The sequence below is a fragment of the Miniopterus natalensis genome, chromosome 14 (assembly GCF_054644295.1).
Source record: "Miniopterus natalensis isolate mMinNat1 chromosome 14, mMinNat1.hap1, whole genome shotgun sequence".
Lineage (NCBI taxonomy): Eukaryota > Metazoa > Chordata > Mammalia > Chiroptera > Miniopteridae > Miniopterus > Miniopterus natalensis.
Genome location: NC_142094.1, coordinates 9,911,199 through 9,933,107, shown reverse-complemented (window position 1 = coordinate 9,933,107; position 21,909 = coordinate 9,911,199). Strand labels below are relative to the sequence as shown.

General features: G+C 37.0%; 1 protein-coding gene across 2 annotated transcripts in view; it reads left to right on the top strand.

The window, feature by feature from the left end:
* PARG (poly(ADP-ribose) glycohydrolase) overlaps positions 1 to 21,909 on the top strand; it is a 142,612-nt gene that overhangs the window by 102,664 nt on the left and 18,039 nt on the right. For both annotated transcript variants that reach the window (XM_087824258.1, XM_087824257.1), the window contains exons 14-15: positions 11,112 to 11,190; positions 13,905 to 14,013. In XM_087824258.1, coding sequence (XP_087680384.1) covers positions 11,112 to 11,190; positions 13,905 to 14,013 — 188 coding nt within the window. The remainder of the gene's footprint in view (positions 1 to 11,111; positions 11,191 to 13,904; positions 14,014 to 21,909) is intronic.

The window sequence follows — 21,909 nt, the reverse complement described above, 5'->3', positions numbered from 1 at the left end:
TCCTCAGTAACATTTTTTTCTCTAGCTTACATTATTTTAGGATTACAGTATATAATACATATAACATATAAAATATGTGTTAATCAACTGCTTATGTTATTGATAAGGCTTTCAGTCAACAATAGACTATTAGTAGTTTTGGGGGAGTCAAGAGTTATATGTGGGTTTTCGACTCTGAGAGGGTTGGTACCTTTAACCTCCATGTTGTTCAAGGGTCAGCTGTACATTTTTGGAAAAAAAAAGTTGGTAGAATGCTGGGCATTTAAATTTGAAGTTAATTTGTTTCATTTCCTTCATTTATCTTATGCTAGGAAAGAAGTAAGTCTCTCGCCAACTACCATTAATGTTGCTGTAAATAAAGGATGTAATTTCCATGTAAAAGGAAAACAGAATTTTTTTCTTTTTTTTTTTTTTAATATATATTGATTTCAGAGAGGGGAAAGGCAAGGGAGGGAGAGAGATAGAAACATCAATGATGAGAGAGTCATTGATCGGCTGCCTCCTGCACGCCCCCGACTGGGGATCGAGCCCGCAACCTGGGCCTGTGCCCTGACCAGGAATCAAACCGCAATCTCCTGGATCCTAGGTCGATGCTCAACCGCTGAGCCACACCCGGCTGGGCTTTTTTTAAAGATAGTTTGTCCTCACCCCTGGCCAATGTGGCTCAGTTGGTTGGAGTATTATCTCCCATACCAGAAGGTAGTAAGTTTGATTCCCAGACAGGTCACATATCCAGGTTTCGGGTTCCATCCTGGTGCAGGTGCATGTGGGCATGGACGGGAGGCAACTGATCAATGTTTCTCTCACATCCATATTTCTCTCTCTTCCTCTCTCTTTCCCCCTTTCTCTCTCTCTCCCTCCCTTCCTCTCTCTCTCAAATTAATTTACAAAAAGATAGTTTGTCCCCAATCTCAAAAACTCCATCACTGGAGGTATGTCTGGTTTGTAACTTACCTACAGGCATTGTGAAATGAATGGAAAATTGCAGAACCATGACTCACCTTCAAATCTGTAATTGCTTCAGGCTAAGGACACCCGGGGTGACTTTTAACTCAGCATTTTTTCCCCCCACATCCTCTTAACTCTATTATAGAGCCTCCTAATTAATATCTGTGATGTGATGTTCCCTTAATGGAAATGGCCATTTCATCATCTATTTGATGTTGGATTTCTGCCATCTCCCTTCTTAGGAGACTCTTAACGGAGCACTGCAATCTATCTGCCTGATCAATTCCATTCCTTCAATGATTCATCTAGGCTCAGTGGCTGTGACTAGCTAATGGCTCTGACTGTGCTGCCTGAATCTGTAGAAGAGTTTGAGAAATTGGAAATAAATTAAATTTATCATCATTGTGGGGCATCTGGTTGGTATCAGACTTTTAATGAATATGAAACAGGTCATGCAAACAGGCAAGTACTTTTATCCAGACAGTGTTATTCCTCTATTTTCTATGATCTCTGGGGCATCCATGAGTTAAAACCTTTCAGTAAGTACAGATAGGGGGAAAGAATTGAAACGCCAGTCTTACCTCTTTTTCCTTTTTCCCTCTCTCCTGTTCCTCTGCAACACCCAGCAGTTAATAGCTTTAATACCAAACGGTATTACTCTGGTTCTAGGAGATTGTTTCATTGTCTCTGTGTGGTGAGCATATAAAGATACCTAGATGTGAAACTTACTGAGCAGAATGTTAGTACATTTAACATAAAACCTGCACTCTAATGAATCCAGTCGTCCCAGACATCGCAGGTCGTTGTATCTTTTGTGTTAGTAGAACTGATAGAAAGGACAAAAGTAGACACCATTGCTTATAGTACTGGTGCTTTTTATAGAATAACAACACTAGAGATGCCCATTACTACAAAAACAGCCCATTGCTAACTAAATGACACCAGCTCATTGGGAAAGATCCAAATTCATTTGGAGTTTGGCTTTTTTAATTCTTGTAACTCATGAGAATATAAGGCAAGATTGTTTTTATCTGCTGCATAATTACCACAATATGAATGATACTAATAAAAGCAGGGTCAGTGGCTTTCATATAAACGTTCTTTTTAAGGGCACAGTCCATTGTTAGGTAGGATATTTTTAATCTCCAAATATTTTTCCTGTGTTCATCACAAACTTTTGTTACTAGTAAGAGAAAATGAGAATGTTTTTTACTGCTAAATCTGAAATCTCATAAAGCTGTCATAAACTCTTGAAAAGATTTTAGTGGGTTCCTTCTAGTTATTTCCCTAAGTGAAGGCAGAGCTGTCAAAAAGATCATTCAGTCTTCTGACTCCTGTTTGCTGTTAGCACTGTTTACCTAAATGTTTTCATCATAGTTTGTCAATAAATTTGATTTCAAAACAAGTTAAGGGCATTCGTTTTTCAGAATAGTTGACATAATTTTGAAAGATGTCTACTTAGAAAACCCAGGACTTAATTTGTTTAGAGCAGAAGCATCTATATATGATTTTTTAAATTTCCCATAATTGAAGGAAATAAATCTAACCTTGTTTGTCTTAGGAAAGAAGACTGAAATCATTCTAACTTGAAATAGAAATATAATTGATATTTTTATTTTTCAACCACTTTTCAAAAAACAGAACAGGTATTTTTTTCATAGTTAAGAGATCAGAGTAGACTTTTTTGTTTCTTTGTTTAATATATAGTGTGCCCCCCCCCGCCCCCAAATGTATACACACACTTTGAATAATTATAAGGGCAGTGTTTATTAAAATACATTTCATTTTCAAAATTGAGCTATCGGCTGTTACAGCATGTATACATTTTTTTGCCATTGCACACCATGGCAGGGCAGAAGATGGAAAAGAAACCAGCTGTTCCTGCTGTCTCTATGCCCAGTAAGGCCAGCAGACCGGCTTGCTTTCAAGCCCCACATTCCTAGAACCATATATCTTTGATTTCTCTACCCCCTTACAAAGTTAAGTCTAATGACACCAATACTAACTCCTTTATGGTTTTTGGAAGGATTTTAAACTCATGTTATTTGGTTTTTCAAGCAATTCTATTAGGTAAACAACATAAGAATTATTAACAAAACCTGATTTTTAGATGACGAAATGAAGTCTAATGAGATTTGGTTACTTAAGGATTCACTTTGGGTTCCTTGTATCTCCTAATTTCATCGTGGTGCTCTTTTTACCCTGCCACACTCCCTTTGTAAATGTGAATTTTTTTTATATGTGTCGATTATATAGTACTTTAAAAAAAATTATTTTTATTGTAGAAAGTATTACAGATATCCCCCCTTTTTTCCTCATTGATCCCCTCCACCCTGCATCCAAACTGCCCCCCCCCCCCAAGGCCTTCACCACACTATTGTCTGTGTCCCTGGGTTATTCATATATGCATATAAGTTCTTTGATTAATCTCTCCCCACCCACTCCCCCATCACCGCCTTCCCTCTGAGATTAATCAGTCTATTCCATGCTTCTATGTCTCTGGATCTATTTTGTTCCTCAGTCCATTTTGTTCGTTAGATTCCACATATGAGTGAGATAATATAAAACTGAATCAGGAAGAATCAGAAAACCTGAATATGCTAATAACAACTGATGAAATCGAAGAAGTAATGAAAAAAAACTCCCAGCAAACAAAAACCCTGGTCCAGTCAGCTTCACAGGGGAGCTTTCTAATTCTTTAAGTTGTAGGGTTAGTTTACTAAAAATTTTTCTTGCTTTTCCTCTTAAGACTGCTTTCCTTGTGTTCTATAGGTTTGGGGCTGTTGTGTGTTCATTTTCATTTGTTTCCAGGAAGTTTTTGATTTCCTTCTTGATCTTATTGGTAACCCATTCATCGTTTAATAACATGTCATTTAGCCTTCTTGTGTTTGAATGTTTTGGAGTGTATTTACTAATTTCATGCCCTTGTGGTCTGAGATGCTTGATATGATTTCAACCTTCTTGACCTCATAGAGACTTGTTTTGTGTCCTAACACGTGTTTGCTTATTCTCGGCCTCCTCTGGCATTCCTCTGATGCGAATATTGTTACATTTCATATTGTCCCACAGCTCCCTTAGGCTGTCTTCCTGTTTTTTAATTGTTTTTTCTTTTTGGATCTTAGATTGAGTGATTTTTTTCTACCCTGTCTTCTAATTCGCTGATTCAGTCCTCAGCTTCCTCTAATCTGCTGTTTATTCCAGTGTATTCTTTACTTCTGCTATGTCATTCTTAATTTCCTTCATAGTTTCCATATCTTTGTTCATGCTGTTGAGCATCCTTACAATCAGTATCCTGAACTCTGTATCTGATAGATTGCTTATCTCTGTTTCATTTAGCTCTTTTTCTGGAGACTTCTCTTGTTCTTTCATGTAGGACTTGTTTTTTGTCTCCCCATTTTGGCTGCCTTTTGGGGTTTGTTTCTGTGTATTAGGTAGATCTGCTAGGACTCCCAGTCTTTTGGATGGTCTCTGGTGCAGGCCAATGTCAGATGCTGTTTGTGACTGACCTTGAGAACCCTGTTTGGAGGGACTAACAACCCTCAGCTTGAGGCTAGGTATGTTTGGACAGGATCAGGATTCGCACAAAGTCTGCTTTTCCAGGGTCCAGAATCAGATAGGGCAAAGATTCAAAGCACTTTGAGGTCTGCCTCTGCCTGCAGGCTGACTAATCTGATTATCTTAATGAGCCTCAGGCTGTAGAAACTCCCTGGAGTTGGGTGAGAGGTTTTCTAGCAGGGTGGGGCAATTCCTTCCCCTTCAGGCAAAAGCTGCTTGGAGGGTAAGTATCTGCCCCTGCAGTATGGGTGAATGACTCGGCACAGGAATCCAGAGGGGTGCCCTCTGAGCTTACAACCCTAGATTCTCCTCACAGAGCTCCAATCCAATCTGCCTTCCCTCTGCTGGAGCTCAAGGTGTGTGGCTGCACGATATTTTGTGTGTTGGCTCTTTAAGAGGGTGCCTGCATTCCCAGCCGTCTCTACCTGGCAGACAGAAACACGGCTGCTTCTCACAGCCAGATGTTATGTGGGGCCCTTTCTCAGTTCTGGTACTATTAGCTGGGAAGCCCAGCCTGGGGTTTAGGCCCCAGAGTCCTCAGTGGGAACCCCCACAGCTGAGATCTCCCTCTGGACCTTCAGCTGCTGCCTGTGGGAGCCCAGCCAGCCCTCTTGCCTCCACACTTCCTACCAGTCTCTATGTGGTCTTCGCTTTTCGTCCTTGCTTACGAGGGTGCTCTCTAGCTTGTCTTCAGTTGCAGTTGATTATTCAGGATGGTTTTTCTATATTTTAGTTGTAATTCCAGTTTGTTCCTGGGAGAGTGTCCGTGTAGCTTCCACTCAGTCTGCCACCATCTTTAATCTCCCAGTTATATAGTACTTTTGTAAGTATTTCTGGACTCTTTATTTTAACCTCAGTTAATACAATATTTTTCCTGTTTTGCTCATTAATTATCATGTTTCTATGGGAAATATTTAATTATCTGCTTCTATATTCTTGCATTATAAGATGCTAATGTAGGCACAAATGCTAATAATTTATAATCCATACCCTCAAGAAGCTGACAGTCTAGTGAAGGAGTTAGGTAACGTTTTTAAACTGCTTTATTGAGATATAATTGACAATAAACGGTATATTTTAAAGTGTAAAATTAAGTAAATTTAAACATACAGCTTTACACATAAAAGCACCTTTTTCCCAGTATAGCCCACTTATCAAAATTAGAACAGTTAACATTGATAAAGTACTATTAGCTACTTTCTAGTAAATACATGTATTCTAATTTTGTCAGTTATCCTAATTATATTCTCTAGGTTGTTTTCTTCCCAGGCTAATCCTATCCATGATCAGACCTTGAATGTAGTTTACATGAATCTTTTAAACTGGGACAGTTTCTCACTCCTTCCTTTTGTTTGTTCACCTTGATATTTTTAGAGTGTATAAGCCAATTACTTGGTAGAGTTTCCCTTATTTGGGGTTTGCCCAGTGTTTCTTGAAAACTAGATTTAGTTTATTCATTCTTGTAGGAATCCCTCTGTAGTGATATGTCCTCCTCAGTGTATCTTTTTTTTTAAAATAATAGAGATTTTTTTTTTTTAATATTTTTTTATTTTATTGATGTTTTTAGAGAGAGAGGAAGGGAGAGGGATAGATAGAAACATCAATGAGAGAAAGAGATCGATCAGCTCCCTCCTACACATCCCCCACTAGGAATCGAGCCTGCAACCTGGGCATGTGCCCTGACGGGGAATCAAACCGGCAACCTTTTGGTTTATGGGTCAACGCTCAACCACTGAGCCACACTGGCTGGGCCTCTGTATCTTTTGAGGAGAAGAGTAATACCATTTTGTCCTAATATTTGTGATATTAGGTATAATGAGTTGGTTAAGGTGGGATCTGCTAGGTTCCTCTTTGCCTTTGTAATTAATATGTAATTACGTATTTTACATACTTTGAAACTGTAATATCCCATCAGCAGACTTTTACCCACTAATTTCAGCAGCCCTTGATAATTTCTTTAACTTCATCATTCCGTCTACATTTGGTAGGTGGCACAAGAATTATAGATGTATGGATTCTTATTCAGTGGGTGATAGTCCATTACTATCATCTGTTTTGATGCTAAATTGTCACAGATTTGGTCAGTGAGAGCCCTTCACATTGCTTACTGTGTCCTTCGAGTGTGCCATCATTCTTGAATGCACTTCCTTCTTCTCTGGCACAGAAAGATGTTCTAGGCTCATCCCGCGTATTCCCTCCTCCAGCTCTGGTATCAGCCATTTCTCCAAGGAGTCCTGGATTTTAGTTAGTTTTTACAAATTAAGATTTGAATACTCGATGTGCTTAATTGCTACTAAGAGTGTCATTGTGTCTATGCTCTCTCATCGGACAGGCACACACCCCCAATTGAATTCTTAAGGACATCTCCCATTCCACCCAACATCAGGATGTACACTCTCATCTCCCTCTTTTCCATACTGAAACTCACTTCCCCAACAGTGGAAAATGTGGCTCCTAGTGTTGTCTATTTTTTCATTTGTTTAGGCCTAGAATACACAAAAGGTGATTTCAAACCTTCAAAGCCATGTCACTGCAAAAGCAGTGTTCACTGTTAAGTGGAGTTCAGTATTTTTGTATAGTTCACTCCCTTCTCCTCCCCCTCCCTCCCTCTCTCCCTCCCTCCCTTCTGTCCTTCTGAGATAAAACTTACACCAGCCAAAGAACACAGTGTTAAGTACATAATTTGGTGAATTTTGGCAAAGAGATACACCCTTATAATCCCACATCCCTATCAAGTGATAGAACAACATGTCCATCACCCCCAAAAATTCCCCTGGGCCCTTTTTTCTGGTCAATATCCATGCCAGTCCCAGAAACAAAAATTATTTTTCCATCATAAATTAGTTTTGTCTTTTTAGAATTTCATTGAAATAAATTTACATAGTGTGTACTCTTCTGTGCCTGGCTTCTTTTGTTCCGCATAATATATGAAAATCATCTATGTTTTTGAGTGTATCTGTGGTTTATCCCTTTTTATTACTAAGTAACACTTGTTTGTATGATTGTGCCACTTGCTAATTTCCTATTGGTAGACATTTGGATTGTTTCCATTTTTAGGCTTATGATTGTCTTTTTTATATGTCAGTGTGGCTAGGCTATAGCCCCTAGTTTCAGTCAAACACTAATCTAGGTGTTGTAAAGATATTTTATAGATGTAATTAAAGTTCATAATCAGTTGGCTTTAAATAATAGAGGTTATCCTAGATAATCTGATGGGTCTCATTCAGTCAGTTGAAAAGCCTTAAGAGCAGCACTGAAACTTCCCTGAAAAAGAAATTCCTTCTGTGAACAGCAGCCTCAACCTGTGCCTGAGAGTTCTAGCCTGTCCTTAGCACTTGCCTAGTTAGCTCCAACAATTGAATAAGTCATTTCCTTGCAATAAATCTTTTAATATGTATCTTATACTGGTTCTCTTTCTCTGGCTGAACCCTGACCAATATGAGATTATTATTAATAAAGCTGCTTATGAACATTATTGCAGTTTCAGTTTCTCTTAGATAAGTACCTATGAGTGGAATTTTTAGGTTAAGGGGATGTATTTTATAAGAAATTGCCAAACTGTTTTCTAGAATTGTTGTCTGTTTTGTGTCCTACCAGCAATATATTAGAATTCTACTTGTTCTGCATCCTTGTCAGCATTTGATGTTGTCATTCTTTATTTTAGCCATTCTTTTGGGTATGTAGTAGTATCTCGCTATGGTTATTATTTACATTTCTCTGATTCCTAATGATGTTGAGCAATATTTCATGTAGGCATTAGCCAATTGTTTACCTTCCTCTGTGAAGTTTATGTTCAAGTCTTTTGCTCTGTTTTTCAAAATTGGGTTGTTTTATTGACTTATATAGTTCTTCAAAAATTCTAAACACAAACCTTTGTCAGATATTTGTTTTCAGAGTATTTTTCCTCCAGTCTTGCCTAAGCATTTTCCTAAAGATATTTTACTATTAATCTAATGTAGTTTAAAAAAAAATTATCAGGTTACTGTCTTCCTATCCTAAGAAATCTTTACCTACCCCAGTGTCATAAAACTATTCTGTTTTCTTCTAGAGGTCTTATAGTTTTATGACTATGTTTATTATCTCTCCCAAAATAATTTTTCTTCATAATATGAGAGAACAGTTGAAATTTGTTTATTTATTTTTTCTATGAATATCTATATGTTCCAGGAACATTAAGTCAATTGACCATACAAGTGCAGAATTACCTATTAATTCTAAATTGTTCCATTGATCTATTGGTCTTTCCTTAAATGACAGCCAAGTACAGTTGAACCTTGAACAACACAGATTTGAATTACATGGGTCCACTTATATATGGATGTTTTTCAGCTAATACCTGTACTGTGTTCTTTCCTTGGTTTGGAGTCTAAGCATGTAGAGGGATGGCTGTATGTATTGGCCTATGCCATTGTGTATAGGGAACTTGAGCACCTGTGGGTTTTGTTATCTGTGGGGCGTGGGGGCGGGAGGGGACAAGCAGTCTCCCATGGATAGAAGGAGACAGCTTAAGTTTTAGAGAGTCAAAGGCTATACACAGATTTTTGGCTGTTCACGATTTGGTACCTTAACCCCTGTGTTAGGGGTCAGCTGTAAAGGTCGAATCCTCCAAGTTTGTCCTTTTTTTCAAAAATGTTTTTGCCATTCTGGGTTATTTGCATCTCTATAAATATTAGAATCGCTCTCTCAGTTACCATGAAAAAAGTCTACGAGGATTGTCAGTAGAACTGAGGAAAATTGACATTATAAAACCCCTGAACATATATAATCTTACCTTTCCATTTCTTTAGATCTTTTTAGCTTTTTTCTGATGGTGTCTTCTACACCTTTTGTTAAATTTACTAAATATTTTACGGGTTTTGACGCTATTATTAATGGATTATTTTACGTTTTATTTTCCCTTTGCTTGCTGCTAGCATATAGGTATGCCTTTGACCTTACTGCATTTACTTATGAGCTTTTCTTTTTTTTCTCTTCCTCTCTCCCCCAAACATTCTCTTTCTCTTCTTAGTGATTCCTTAGAATGTGCTATTTAAACAGTCAGGACATCTGCAAATAGCTACACTCTTCCTTACTTTTTTTTTATTTTTACTCTTTATGACTTTATTTCTTGTTTTGCCTTATTACAGTGGCTAGTGCCTTTACTATAGTGTTGAATAGAAGTGATGAGAGTGGTAATTCTTACCTTGATTTGTTAAAAAAGAGACAGCAAGCCTGAAATAGAGTCGCTTATACTAAGCCCACATCACTAAACTGAGACTTAACACCTAACTTACACTTTTTTGCCTTCCACCTGGAGTGGACTCTTAACCCAGTCAGTCTGGAATTACCATGTCCGCATTAGTGAGGAAATCTGCCCGAAAGACCCCTGCCTTCCCGGAAGGAATGTGACCTTGCCTGAAACAATCCCTCTTTGCCTTTATAACTTCCTTGTCCCATTCCCTTCTTCCTATAAAAGTCTTTCATTTTGTACAGCTTTTCGGAGCTTCTTTGTATCTGCTAGATGGGATGCTGCCTGAATGATGAATCATTAAATGAAACCATTAAGATCTTAAAATTCACTCACTTGAATTTTGTTTTGTAGCAGATCTTAAGTGGAATGTTTTCACCATTGAATATGAAGCTAGTTGTAAGGTTTTATGTAATAATCTTTACTCAGATTGAGGAAGTTCATTTTTCTCAATTTTGCTGAGTTTTAATCATGAATGAGTGTTGAATTTTATCTTTTCTGCATCTTTTGATATGTGGGGTTCTTTAATTTGTTAATATGATGGATTTCATGAATTGATTTTTTAAATGTTAAACCAAAATAAAAACATAATTGTTATGTCTTTCTGATGAGTTAACACTTTTATCATTATGAAATGTTCCACTTTATCTTTCATAATACTATTATCTAATATTAATATAACTATGGCCACTTTCTTATTATTAGTGTTTTCATGTTTGTTTCTTTTCATTTATAGGTTCCTCACTCTTTTTCTTTCCTTACCCCTTTTTTATAAGCAACCCAAACTGTCAGTCCTGTAGAGCTTCCCATGGTCTGAATTTTGCTGACTACATCTTCATGGTGGTATTTAGGATGTTCCTCTGTTCTCTGTCTATAAATTGGTAGTTAAATGTGAAGGCCATTTGTAATCTTGATCACTACATTTATTATTCTTTGTGTATAAAAGCTTCAGAGTTGTTTAAGTAAACATGTAAGAAATTAATCCAGTCCCAAAAGTGACATTAATTTGGTTTTGGATAAAGAACTGATATAATTAGCATGCCATGATTTGGTTTTATGTTCTTTTTATTTTTATTAAATATATTCTCTATTTTTATAAATTTATATTTCCTCAAACACCACATATTCTTGAATATTTTTCCCTGAATATTAAGTCTTTGTCATAAATATTTTCAGTATTGAACCTTTATTATATAAGTAGTCATTTGTTAAGAAACAGTCATTGTATGATAAACATAGTGGCTTTTGGAGGCATCATTTTATTTCTTTAACGGGAAGTAATAATCATTAAGACCAGTGGTTTTTTATTGTTTTTTTTTTTAGAAGGTGCAGCTTTTAAGAAAATATTTCTGAAAGTAATATTGACAGATTCTTTTTTCAGGTACCGAGCAGTACAGTGAATACACAGGCTATGCTGAGACGTACCGTTGGGCCCGGAGCCATGAAGATGGGAGTGAAAGGTGAGTTCATTTCTGACTTCAGTTATCACATGGCCAAAAGCTAGGGAGTGTGGCCTCATACATTCTGTCTCTCATCTACTCTTATTTAAGAAATATAATTTTCTTTTAAAATTCTGTATTACAGGTTCATTAGTAGTTAAAACAGTATTACCATATACCAAAGAGAAAAAAAGAGAAGTAAAAGCCAAAAGTCTAAATCCAGGACGAGCAGTCAATGGAAGTTAACGTCCAAGGCCAGACTTGCTTGGGATAGTTATAGTTATAACTTAAAGCCCTTAAACAGCATAAGTAGTTATCCTTAACTTTTCTGGGAGATTAGGTATGTTCAAGACAATTTGCCTACTGCTGTGAAACAATTGACAGCAAAAATTACAGTGGACTTTGCTGCTGCTATCTTCTATTTTTTATTGAAATATATTTTTACATGTTCTTGCTTCCCCACTAAATTGGTTTAACAGAGGTGAATTTTTATGGAAATGGAGCCTGAAAGCTTGTGTACGTGTGTGTTCTAATGAAAAAGAGCCAGTGTGGGCTTAAATGCTCCAATTAAAAGACATAGGGCAGCTGAATGGATAAGAAAACATGACTCATATACATCTAGTCTACAAGAGACCCACCTCAGAATGAAAGGTACAGACTAAAAATAAAGGGATGGAAAAGATATTTCATGCAAATGGAAAGGAAAAAAAAGCTGGAGCAACAATACTTGTGTCTGACAAAATAAACTTTAAAACCAAGGCTATAGTAAGAGACAGAGAAGGACAGTACATGGTGAAAAGGAGAGCAGTTCAGCCAGGGGATGGAACCCTTGTAAACATTTACGCACCAAACGTAGGAGCACCTAAATGTGGAAAGCAAATCTCATAGTAGTATTTTTTCTGATATATCTCCTCAAGCAAGGGAAACAGGAGAAAAAAATAAACAAATGGAACTACATCCAACTAAAAACCTTTTGCACGGCAAAGGAAACCATCAATAAAATGAAAAAACAACCCACTGAATGGGAGAACGTATTACCCAATGATACCTCTAATAAGGGGTTAATATCCAAAATTTATAAGCACCGCCAAAATTTATAAGGAACTTACACAACTCAGCACCAAAAAACAAACAACCCAATTAAAAAATGGGCAAAGGACCTGAAGAAACACTTCTCCAAAGAGGACACACAGATGGCCAATAGAAGTGAAAAGATGCTCAATCATCAGAGAGACGCAAGTTAAAACCACAATGAGGTCTCTCACCTCACACCTGTCAGAATGACTCCGTCAGTAAATCAGCAAACAAGTGTCAGTGAGGGTGTGGAGAAAGGGAGCCCTTCTGCACTGCTGGTGGGAATGCAGACGGGTGCAGCCACTGTGGAAACAGTATGGAGGTTCCTCAAAAAATTAAAAATGGAACTGCCTTATGACCCAGAGATTCCACTTCTGGGAATATATCCTAAGAATCCCGAAACACTAATTCAAAAGAATATATGCACCCCATGTTCATAGCAGCGCAATTTACAATAACCAAGATTTGGAAGCAGCCCAAGTGTCCATTAATAGATGAGTGGATAGAAAAGCCAGGGTACATTTACAGCATGGAATACTACTGGGCCCTTAAAAGGAAGGAAATCTTACCCTTTGTGGCATTGGTAGACCTGGAGAACATTATGCTAAGTGAAATAAGCCAGTCAGGGAATGACAAATTCCATATGACTTCACTTACATGTAGAATCTAATGAACAAAATAAACAAACAAAATAGGAACAGACTCCTAGATGGAGAACAAACTGACAGCTGTTAGGGGAAGAGGATTGTAGGACTGGGTGAAAAAGGGGAAGGGATTAAACAAAACAAAAAAGAGCCATTTTCGCAGAAAGAATCAGCTATTGCCCATGTAGCCATAGAAGTTTATTCTTTGTAATATCTCAATCCAGCCCCTGGTCTCTTTCCCTTTGTTTTGGTTAAAATGTGTGGTTGCAATAGTTATCTATGTGGATGTTTAATTTATGATAATTATTTACAGATTAACGTGAAGGTTTTTATTGCTGTTCTTCAGTGTGGAAAGTTGCTTGGCATATCAATATGTGCAAGTTTATAAGAGATGAAATATTTGGAATTTCACATTTCCAAAATCATCATCTCATCCAGTCCTTCGTATTTCCACAGGCAGTGTGTTATTTTGTCTTCTTTGAGTTATTGTCTGCTTTGCTGTCTTTGTCTTTTGAAATAATTTCACAGTCAGCACAGTAGGTAGGATGTTGTACTGAATTGCTACACATTGTAGCACTTGACTTCTTGGGATTATTTCCTGGATGATACATGGTGATGTTACATACCCAGTGACCTTTCAAAACAGAGAGGAATGAGCTTGTGTCCAAATACAAATGCCATGTCTTTAGTATTAGAGGAAAACAGAGACCTCAGTTTCTTTGTTTTCCCCGAAATCCTTTAATCTCTGAGACTCCCTGTAAATGATGTACCCGTTTACAATATGTCATATTTGTTGTCTCTCCATAATTTTTTATTTTGCTGTGTAATGCCTGGCAGTCTACAATGTGTATACCTTGGAATCTAAAATAATATGGTGTTTTCTGCCTTCTTGTTTTTCTGAGACCTATGCCATGGGCTTGTTTTTAATACTTTAACCCTATAGAGTCTCAGAAACCTTCTTTACTCTGTGAGTGCCTTTCCCTTCCCCTCATCTTTCCCTCCTCTGTCCTGCTCCAGGGACGACTGGCAGCGGCGCAGCACTGAAATTGTCGCCATCGATGCCCTTCACTTCAGACGCTACCTCGACCAGTTTGTGCCCGAGAAAATCAGACGTGAGCTTAACAAGGCCAGCAACCTTATTTCTTAGTTCATCTGGCAGCTGTCATCTATTTACTGTCATTTTATTAATGCTGAAATTAATGCTTTCTGGTAATTCTTGCAGTGTCAGTATGTCTGCCCACAGCTCTCCTGATTTAATGGATCTGTCAGCTTGTACAAGATGTACTTTCCGTTTCGTAATTGTTTGATTACTGATGCCAGATAGACTGCTGCTTGGCATTAAGCCCCACACGTGCATTTATCTCATCAAGTACCTTTAGCTGCTTTGGAACATTATCATTGTGTAACTAGATAGACGTGACTGAGCCCTGAAAATTTTTTTCGACCCACCCAGTCATCTTTTTCTCTATGAGGTATACTGTCAGGATTAAAACAGATAAACCGTAAAAGTCAAGTTAAAATTGGTCTATTGTAGGTAAGATTCCTATGAATTACTTACTGATTTAGGAATTAGACATATTTATTGTTTAATTAATTTTCTATGATGCTTAGTGCTCTCGACCATAATCATTTGCTTTTTGATTGTATTACAGAAATATAAAAATGAGCCATTCCTGTTCTTAGTTCAAATTTTCACCACTGCTAACCACAATAAGTATACTATCATACATTAGATTATTAAAACTATTCTTTAGATTTAGGGTCTTAGCAAAACAGTTGGCTTTTTCTTTAGTTCCTCAAAGTACTCTCACAGCTAAGAACACTGACCCAATTCTGAAAACCATGGTTTAACTCCTACAAGTAGGATTTAGTTATGAGACTGTTTATTGAGATAATGAGGTTTGTGGTTTTACATGGTTACAGATATGCCAGGCCCTACACAGACTTTTGATAGTGAGAGCAGACAGGGTGTATCTTTGCAAGGGGGCTGGAGTGCCTTTGGATCGCATGTCTGGCATTCAGATGTCACCTTCACATCTTCTTCCTGGGTCTCCCCACAAGAGTGGTCTCTCTGCTGGTCTGTTTATCCCAGCTCAACCGCCTTGCCTTTCATATTACTAGCAAAACAAATAACCAAATAATCTTAATTTAGTGGCTATTACAAATGTAATAATTACATTTATTATCTTATATCCTAATCTGCTTGAGAATCTAAATTATTGTTGCACATATTTTCTTATATATAATTTATTAAGTTGTTTTAATGTGAGTAATTTCACTATCCAGAAAGACTGTTCTTTGTTTTATCAGCAGTTATAATTTCTCTCTTACCTGACCTGAAAGTCAGAAACTTGCCTGAAAGATGTCTTTTATTATTCTAACTGCATTTCAAATGTATGCCTGTTTCACTGTCCTAAACTCTTGCCTTATAGCAGTTGTTTCCAAGCACGTTTTTATTATATACATCAATAGAATAAAAGGATTTATATTTAGATTTTCATCAGATGTTACTTATTAAACATGTATATGTGAATTTTTCACACGGTCCTTGATACTAGAAGTCATTTATATGAGCAGTAGGTAGTGTGGAGAGAAATATATAAAAAGGAAATGTATTTAAGCATAATCATATATTAACAGATTTGAATTTTCCTTTCTTATTGGATAAAGTCTGTATTCTCACAAATACTTTCTGAAGGAGCTAGATCATTCACTTTTAGAAATTAGCAACAAACAAGATCTTTTTTTTTTCCAATCCTTGCCGGAGGACATGCTTAGAGAGAGAAAGGAGGGGGAGGGAGGAGGAAGAGGGAGAAAGAGAGGGAGAGAGAAACGTAAATCGGCTGCCCTCCGTATGCTCCCTGACCAGGGATCGAAAGGCATGTGACCTGACTGGGAATCAAACCAGCAGCCTTTCAGTGCACAGAACAACACTGCAACCAGCTGAGCCACTCTGGCCGGACAACAAATACTATCTTTTTAAAAGATAACCCTGAGCATACATAAGTGTTACCAACACTGAAAAACATTTATTTGTAGAATATACAGACCTTATGAGATATGCTTCATACACACACACAAAAGGACTCATTAACAAAACAGAAGAAGTTTTATTTCACTCAGTTCAGTCAGTGCCTAGCACACTGCCTTGCTGATGGGAACTTCTAAAAAATATTTGTTAAACGAGTTAGTGAATGATTAATTACACTTCTTACATATTACTATAACAGTTTTTAAAGATAAACTTTTTGGATATAAACACATTATCTCAAATCACTCAAAATGTTACAGATTTATGGTTATTTCCTAAGTATTCTTCAAATGCTAAATAAAGCAAATAAAGCCCTGTAAAGCCAAGTGTCAATTGAAGTGTGAAATGGATGAAACTACATGAAGCAGACGGATTCGTTTTTAATGTACAGTAATGCAGTTCTTTATTTGTTTTCAACCTGCCATTACTTATGTCAATATGCAGTTAATCCTAATTTATATTTCGTAAAAGATTCAGTCAAATAAAATGGATGTAGAAACTTTAAAAAAGAATTATACAAGGAACAATAGTAAAAGTAATCATTAACGTTAATGATTGCTTACTGTATGTAGGAATTCTACTTAGCGCTTAATTCTAACCTCCCAGAGAGGTGTAGACACTGTTCTTATCTCCAATTTACAGAGAGTGAACTGAGCCTCAGGAAGCTGACTAACTTGCCCCAGGTCACACAGGCAGTAAATAAGCCAGGTTCCCCTTCCTTCAAATTACTTTTTATTTCATTTTTTTTTTTTTATGACTTAAATGTTTATTTTCTCACAGTTCTAGTGGCTAGAGGTTTGGTTTCTCCTGAGGCCTCTCTCCTTGGCTTTCTGGTGGCAGCCTTCTCACTGTCTCTTCATATGGTCTTTCTTCTGTGCACACATGCCCCTGGTGTCCCTTTGTGTATCCAAATTTCCTTATCTTGTAAGGACTTAGTCAGATTGGATTAGGCTCATTTTAACTTAATCCACTCCTTTTTTAAAAATATATCTTTATTGATTTCAGAGAGAAGGATGGGAAAGGGAGAGAAACATCAATGATGAGAGAGTCATTGATTGGCTGCCTCCTGCATACCCCCTATTGGGGATTGAGCCCACAACCTGGGCATGTGCCCTGACCAGGAGTTGAACCACAATCTCCTGCATCATAGGTCGATGCTCAACCGCTGAGCCACACCAGCCAGGCTTAATCCACTCTTCAAAGGCCTTTTCTTCAAAAATGGTCACATTCTGAGGTACTGGGGCTTAGCTTCAACATACAAATTTTGGGGGACACAATTCAGCCTGTAACACTTCTGTATATGGTGTGTGTGTGTCTGTCTGCTTTGAAGACTCTCTCTTTTCACTAGTTTTAAGCTACTTGATTAAGATGTGCCTTGGTATAGCTCTCTTCATGATTTTTCTGTTTTGAGTTCTCATGAATCCAAGCAGCTCAACAGAACTTATGAAGAGCTACACCAAAGCTGTCATAATCAAATTGCTTAAAATCCGTGATGAAGAGAGCAAATCTTAAATGAGCTTTTTGAATCTGTGAGTATTTAGTTTTCATTAAATTTAGAAAACATGCTGTCATTACTTTCCTGAGACTCCAATTGCACGTATTCTTAGACTGTCTTATGTTGTCCTACTGCTCATTCATCATTCATTTATCACAATATATTTATATTTATGATCTTTTTCTTATGTTTTATTTTGGATGTTTCTATTGCTATGTCTTCAAGTTATTTAATTTTTCCATCTGCAATGCCTGTCTTCAGTTAATCCTGTCTACTATAATTCTTACTTCAGAAGTTGTAATTTTCATCTTTAGAAGTTAAATTTGAGTCATTTTTGTATCTTCCATGTCTCTTTATTTTTTTAAACCTCACCCTAGGATATGTTTTCATTGATTTTTAGAGAGAAGGAGAGAGAGAGAGATCAGTTGCCTCCTATATATGCCCCCAACCAGGGATCAAACCCACAACCCAGGTATGTGCCCTGACTGGGAATCGAACCTGCAGCCCTTCCGTGCATGGGGTGACACTCTAACCAACTGAGCCACACCAGCCAGGGCCCATGTCTCTATTTAATATGGTTAATCTTTCATCTTGCTTTTGAACATATGAAATAGTTATAACTGTTACAAGGTCCTTGTCTACTAAAGTTATCATCTATGTCATTTCCAGGCCTGATTCTAGTGACTGGTGGTTCTCCTCAATATGCATTGTATTTTCTGCTTCTTTGCATACCTGAGAATTTGTGATTGGATGCCAAATGTTGTAAATTTTGCATTATTTGCTGGAGCTTTTAAATTTTTTCTTTAATTTTGAGCTTTGTTTTAGAAATAAGTTACTTGGAAACAGTCCTCTGAGGCTTGCTTTGATGCTTTGTTAGGTAAATCCTTTAGACCAGGGCTCATTTCACACCATTATTGAGGCAATACCCTTCTAAGGACTCAACAGTGCCCCAGGTGTTAGAGAGTGTTTCTCCTCTAGCCAGTGCAAACACAACACATGTATGACCCTGGATAACAGGGACTGTTCTGACACTTTCTGGTGGTCTTTTTTGACCTTGGGTTAATTTTGTCACTCATCATGAACTGATTAGCACTCAGCTAAAGAATCTAAAGCCGAAAGTCCAATAGAACTTTCTGTGATGATGGAATTGTAGTTATTGAGCATGTGAAATATGGTTAGAGCAACATGAGAAAATAAGTTTTTACCTTCAAATTACTTTTTAAAAAGGTTACTCCTCACATGTGAAGATTACTATAATATATCTGTCTTTCCAGACTTTTTACCTGTTTCAATCTTAAATCATTAAGAATATTTCCTGCATTTGTTAACACATGACTCTATAAGCATGTATGTCTGGCTTACCTCTTCTCTTTTCATCATAATCCTATATTGTGAGCAAGGTTCCAGTTGAATACTTTTCTTAGTATCCTTTTTGTTGTTTTTTTCTTTCTTTTTTTAAAATTTTATTTGTAATCCTCACCCGAGGAGATTTTTTCCATTGCTTTTTAGAGAGAGTGACAGGGAGGGAGTGAAAGGGGAAGGATAGAGAGAATGAGAGAGAGAAACATTGATGTGACAGAGACACATCAGTTGGTTGCATCCTGCACAGTCCCCTGACCAGGGCCAGGGATTGAACCTGAAACCCAGTTACAGGTCCCAGGAATAGAACCAGAGACCCTTCAGTGTGAGGGCCGATGCTCTAACCTCTGAGCAACACTAGCCAGGGCTCAGTATCCTTTTCTGTTTGATAGAGTTTTTAAAGAAAATTTGAGGAACCAACTTCTCCCCCCTTAAGAATTTAATTTTATTAAATTCCCATGAGACAAGGAAATACCACAGGCATAAAGTAGCCCATCAATACATGAGCTAACATTGAGAACACACTTAGTTCAGGGCCTGGCACATGGGAAGCCATTTGGTAAACCTGTGGCTTTTTATTTACTCCTGTATTCATAAACATTTGCTCTGTTAGCAAAGAATTCGTTTTCTCATTCTTTTCACTGGTAAAAAAGAAAGCAGTAAATGGCTTTGTTAAATGTTACTGATAATTTAATTAGAAAGCTAATCCAGATAATTTTGGGCTTTCTAAATTAAAGCATTTCATCATTTATTAGTTACACTTACCTATTAAAATAGTGTTAATTATAAATTTCAATACAAGCAACAGGGAGTTTTCCAGAAACTGACAACACAACTTGGAGAGAGTACCAAATGTTTTATATCTCCCCGTGTTTTATCAACTTAAATTTAAAGTAGAAGTCTATGTTAAATCACTTTAGAGATGACTTGCACAATATAGTTGTTGTTTTTTTTTGCATGCTAGGGAGAACGTAGACATGAATAGAAAAACTCCATTTTCCTAAATGAATCAACAAGCATAAGACCAGTTTTCACCATCAAAATTCATTGTGGATCTTTGAACTCTAGGGGCCAATCTGCTACTTTTAGCCATTGCTCACCAGGTAATAATTGAAAGGCAGCCCCACAAAGTGCTTTCTTACTTCTGGAAACAGTCTGTTCCATCTAGGCTCTACCTATCCTATTGGGCTGACATGTGACCTGCAAGTAGAGTTGGGTTTTAAAAGGAAAAGTCAGTCTCCTTTTATCCAACCTATACTATGAAGCAGTGTTTAATCCCCTGAGAGGTCAGCTGGGTGACATGCTAAAGAATTATCTTTGTGATTGGGAAGATTTATGACTCCAGCTTGCAAAAGTGGCAAATAGCTCAGCAAGGGAATAAAGAAATCACCTGTGAGAAGTCGCACTTAGCCATGGTTACACTCTTAGGTAAGAGTAAGTAATGGATATATTTTGTGGAGGCTTCTGGGTCAGAAATTTAACAAAGGGAAGAGACCATTCGGGCAGGAAAGCGTTACCATTTACCTTTTTAAAAATTGATTTATTTATTGATTTTTTTTTTTATTACTCATCACCAGATTTAGAAGGGGCTTGCTATTAAACCAGAGCTTGATTAACAAAACCAATCAATGCTTGCTGCCGATATGTCTAAGAAGTTCAGCATCTGTTCATTTATAATACTTTCTTGAAATATGTGTCACTTTACTTTTCAGGAATATTAGTTCAAAATGTATCATTTTTAGTGGGTTTTCCCTTAAGTCTCTCAGTATATAGAATCAGTAACCAAAGAGATACCTAATCTAGTCTTCGATTTCACACATGAGGAAGGAAGCTGAGGTCTGCATATTCTTTCATTTTATATTGCTTTCCTTGTTGTTGTTAATCCTCGCCCGAGGATGTTTTTTTTCCATTGTTTTTGTTTGTTTGTTTGTTTTTTTAGAGTGGGAGGGAAGGAGGTGGAGAGAGAGAGAGAGACAGGACAGCAGTGTGAGAGGGACACATCAATTGGTTGCCTCCCCCAAACACCCCAACCTGGGCCAAGGATAGAACCTGCAGCCCAGGTACATGCCCTTGACCCGGAATCGAGCCTGAGCCCCCTGCGAGGGCCAACGTGGCAAGGGCTTATATTGCAGTTTTAAAATGCAAAATCAATTTACTAATGTTACAGTTGTTTTATAGACAAAAAAGTCATCCAAATAGTTGTTTTTATTTGTATAGGTCTTTCCAAATGAATATTTAGTTTTATATAAATGTGTTCGAAAGTACCTATAATTTTGTATTTTACCTATTTAAATAACTGTATATTATAAATATTTTTCATACTTTCTAATAATCTTCATAATAATATGTTTAATGGCCATAAAATTGGTGGGATTGATAAACTGTGACTTAACTACTGTTTTGAATGATTAGGTGGTCCCAAGGTTTCTCTATTATACATGTACATACTATAGTAATAAACAACTTTATACAGTTGCTATTTAATAAAGTAACAAAAGAAATTTACAAAATTGATAATACTGAATCTAAGGATAGTTTTAAGACTCCTAATTAATATTATTCTATTCTCTTCCAAAAGATTCTTTTAAAGATTATTTAAGTATAGTTGGTATACAGTATTATACTAGTTATATTAGTTTCAGGTGTATACTATAGTGATTTAACATTTTTATACCTTGCAGTGTGATCACCTCACTAAATTTAGTAATCATCTGTCACTGCAGACTTAACACAATATTATTGACTATGTTCCCAAGCTGCTTAAGGGTCTTTTATGTTATGTTTGTTTTTAAGAAATCACAATATTCTAAAACCTCAGAAAATCAGTATCAGTACCAACTATGTATTAATTTAAGTTGAACAATTATGTTAGATTGACTTCATATAAATAAGCAACCCTTTAGGAGCAGTGTTTGCTAAATCTAATGTATTTGTAGTATAGTGGAAGACAGAGTTTAATTATATCTGCTTGAGCCTGCTAAAGTGAATGTTGCAGACTGAGACTTTACGTAAGTGTGTGCTCATGCACGTCAGTGCCGGGATGTTGGTGGCACACTGTTCCCGAGGACCCTCTGTTTTCTGGACCCATTTCTGGGCCTTAGGTTCTAACAGCTGTTTGCTTTGTTTGCTTCCTACAT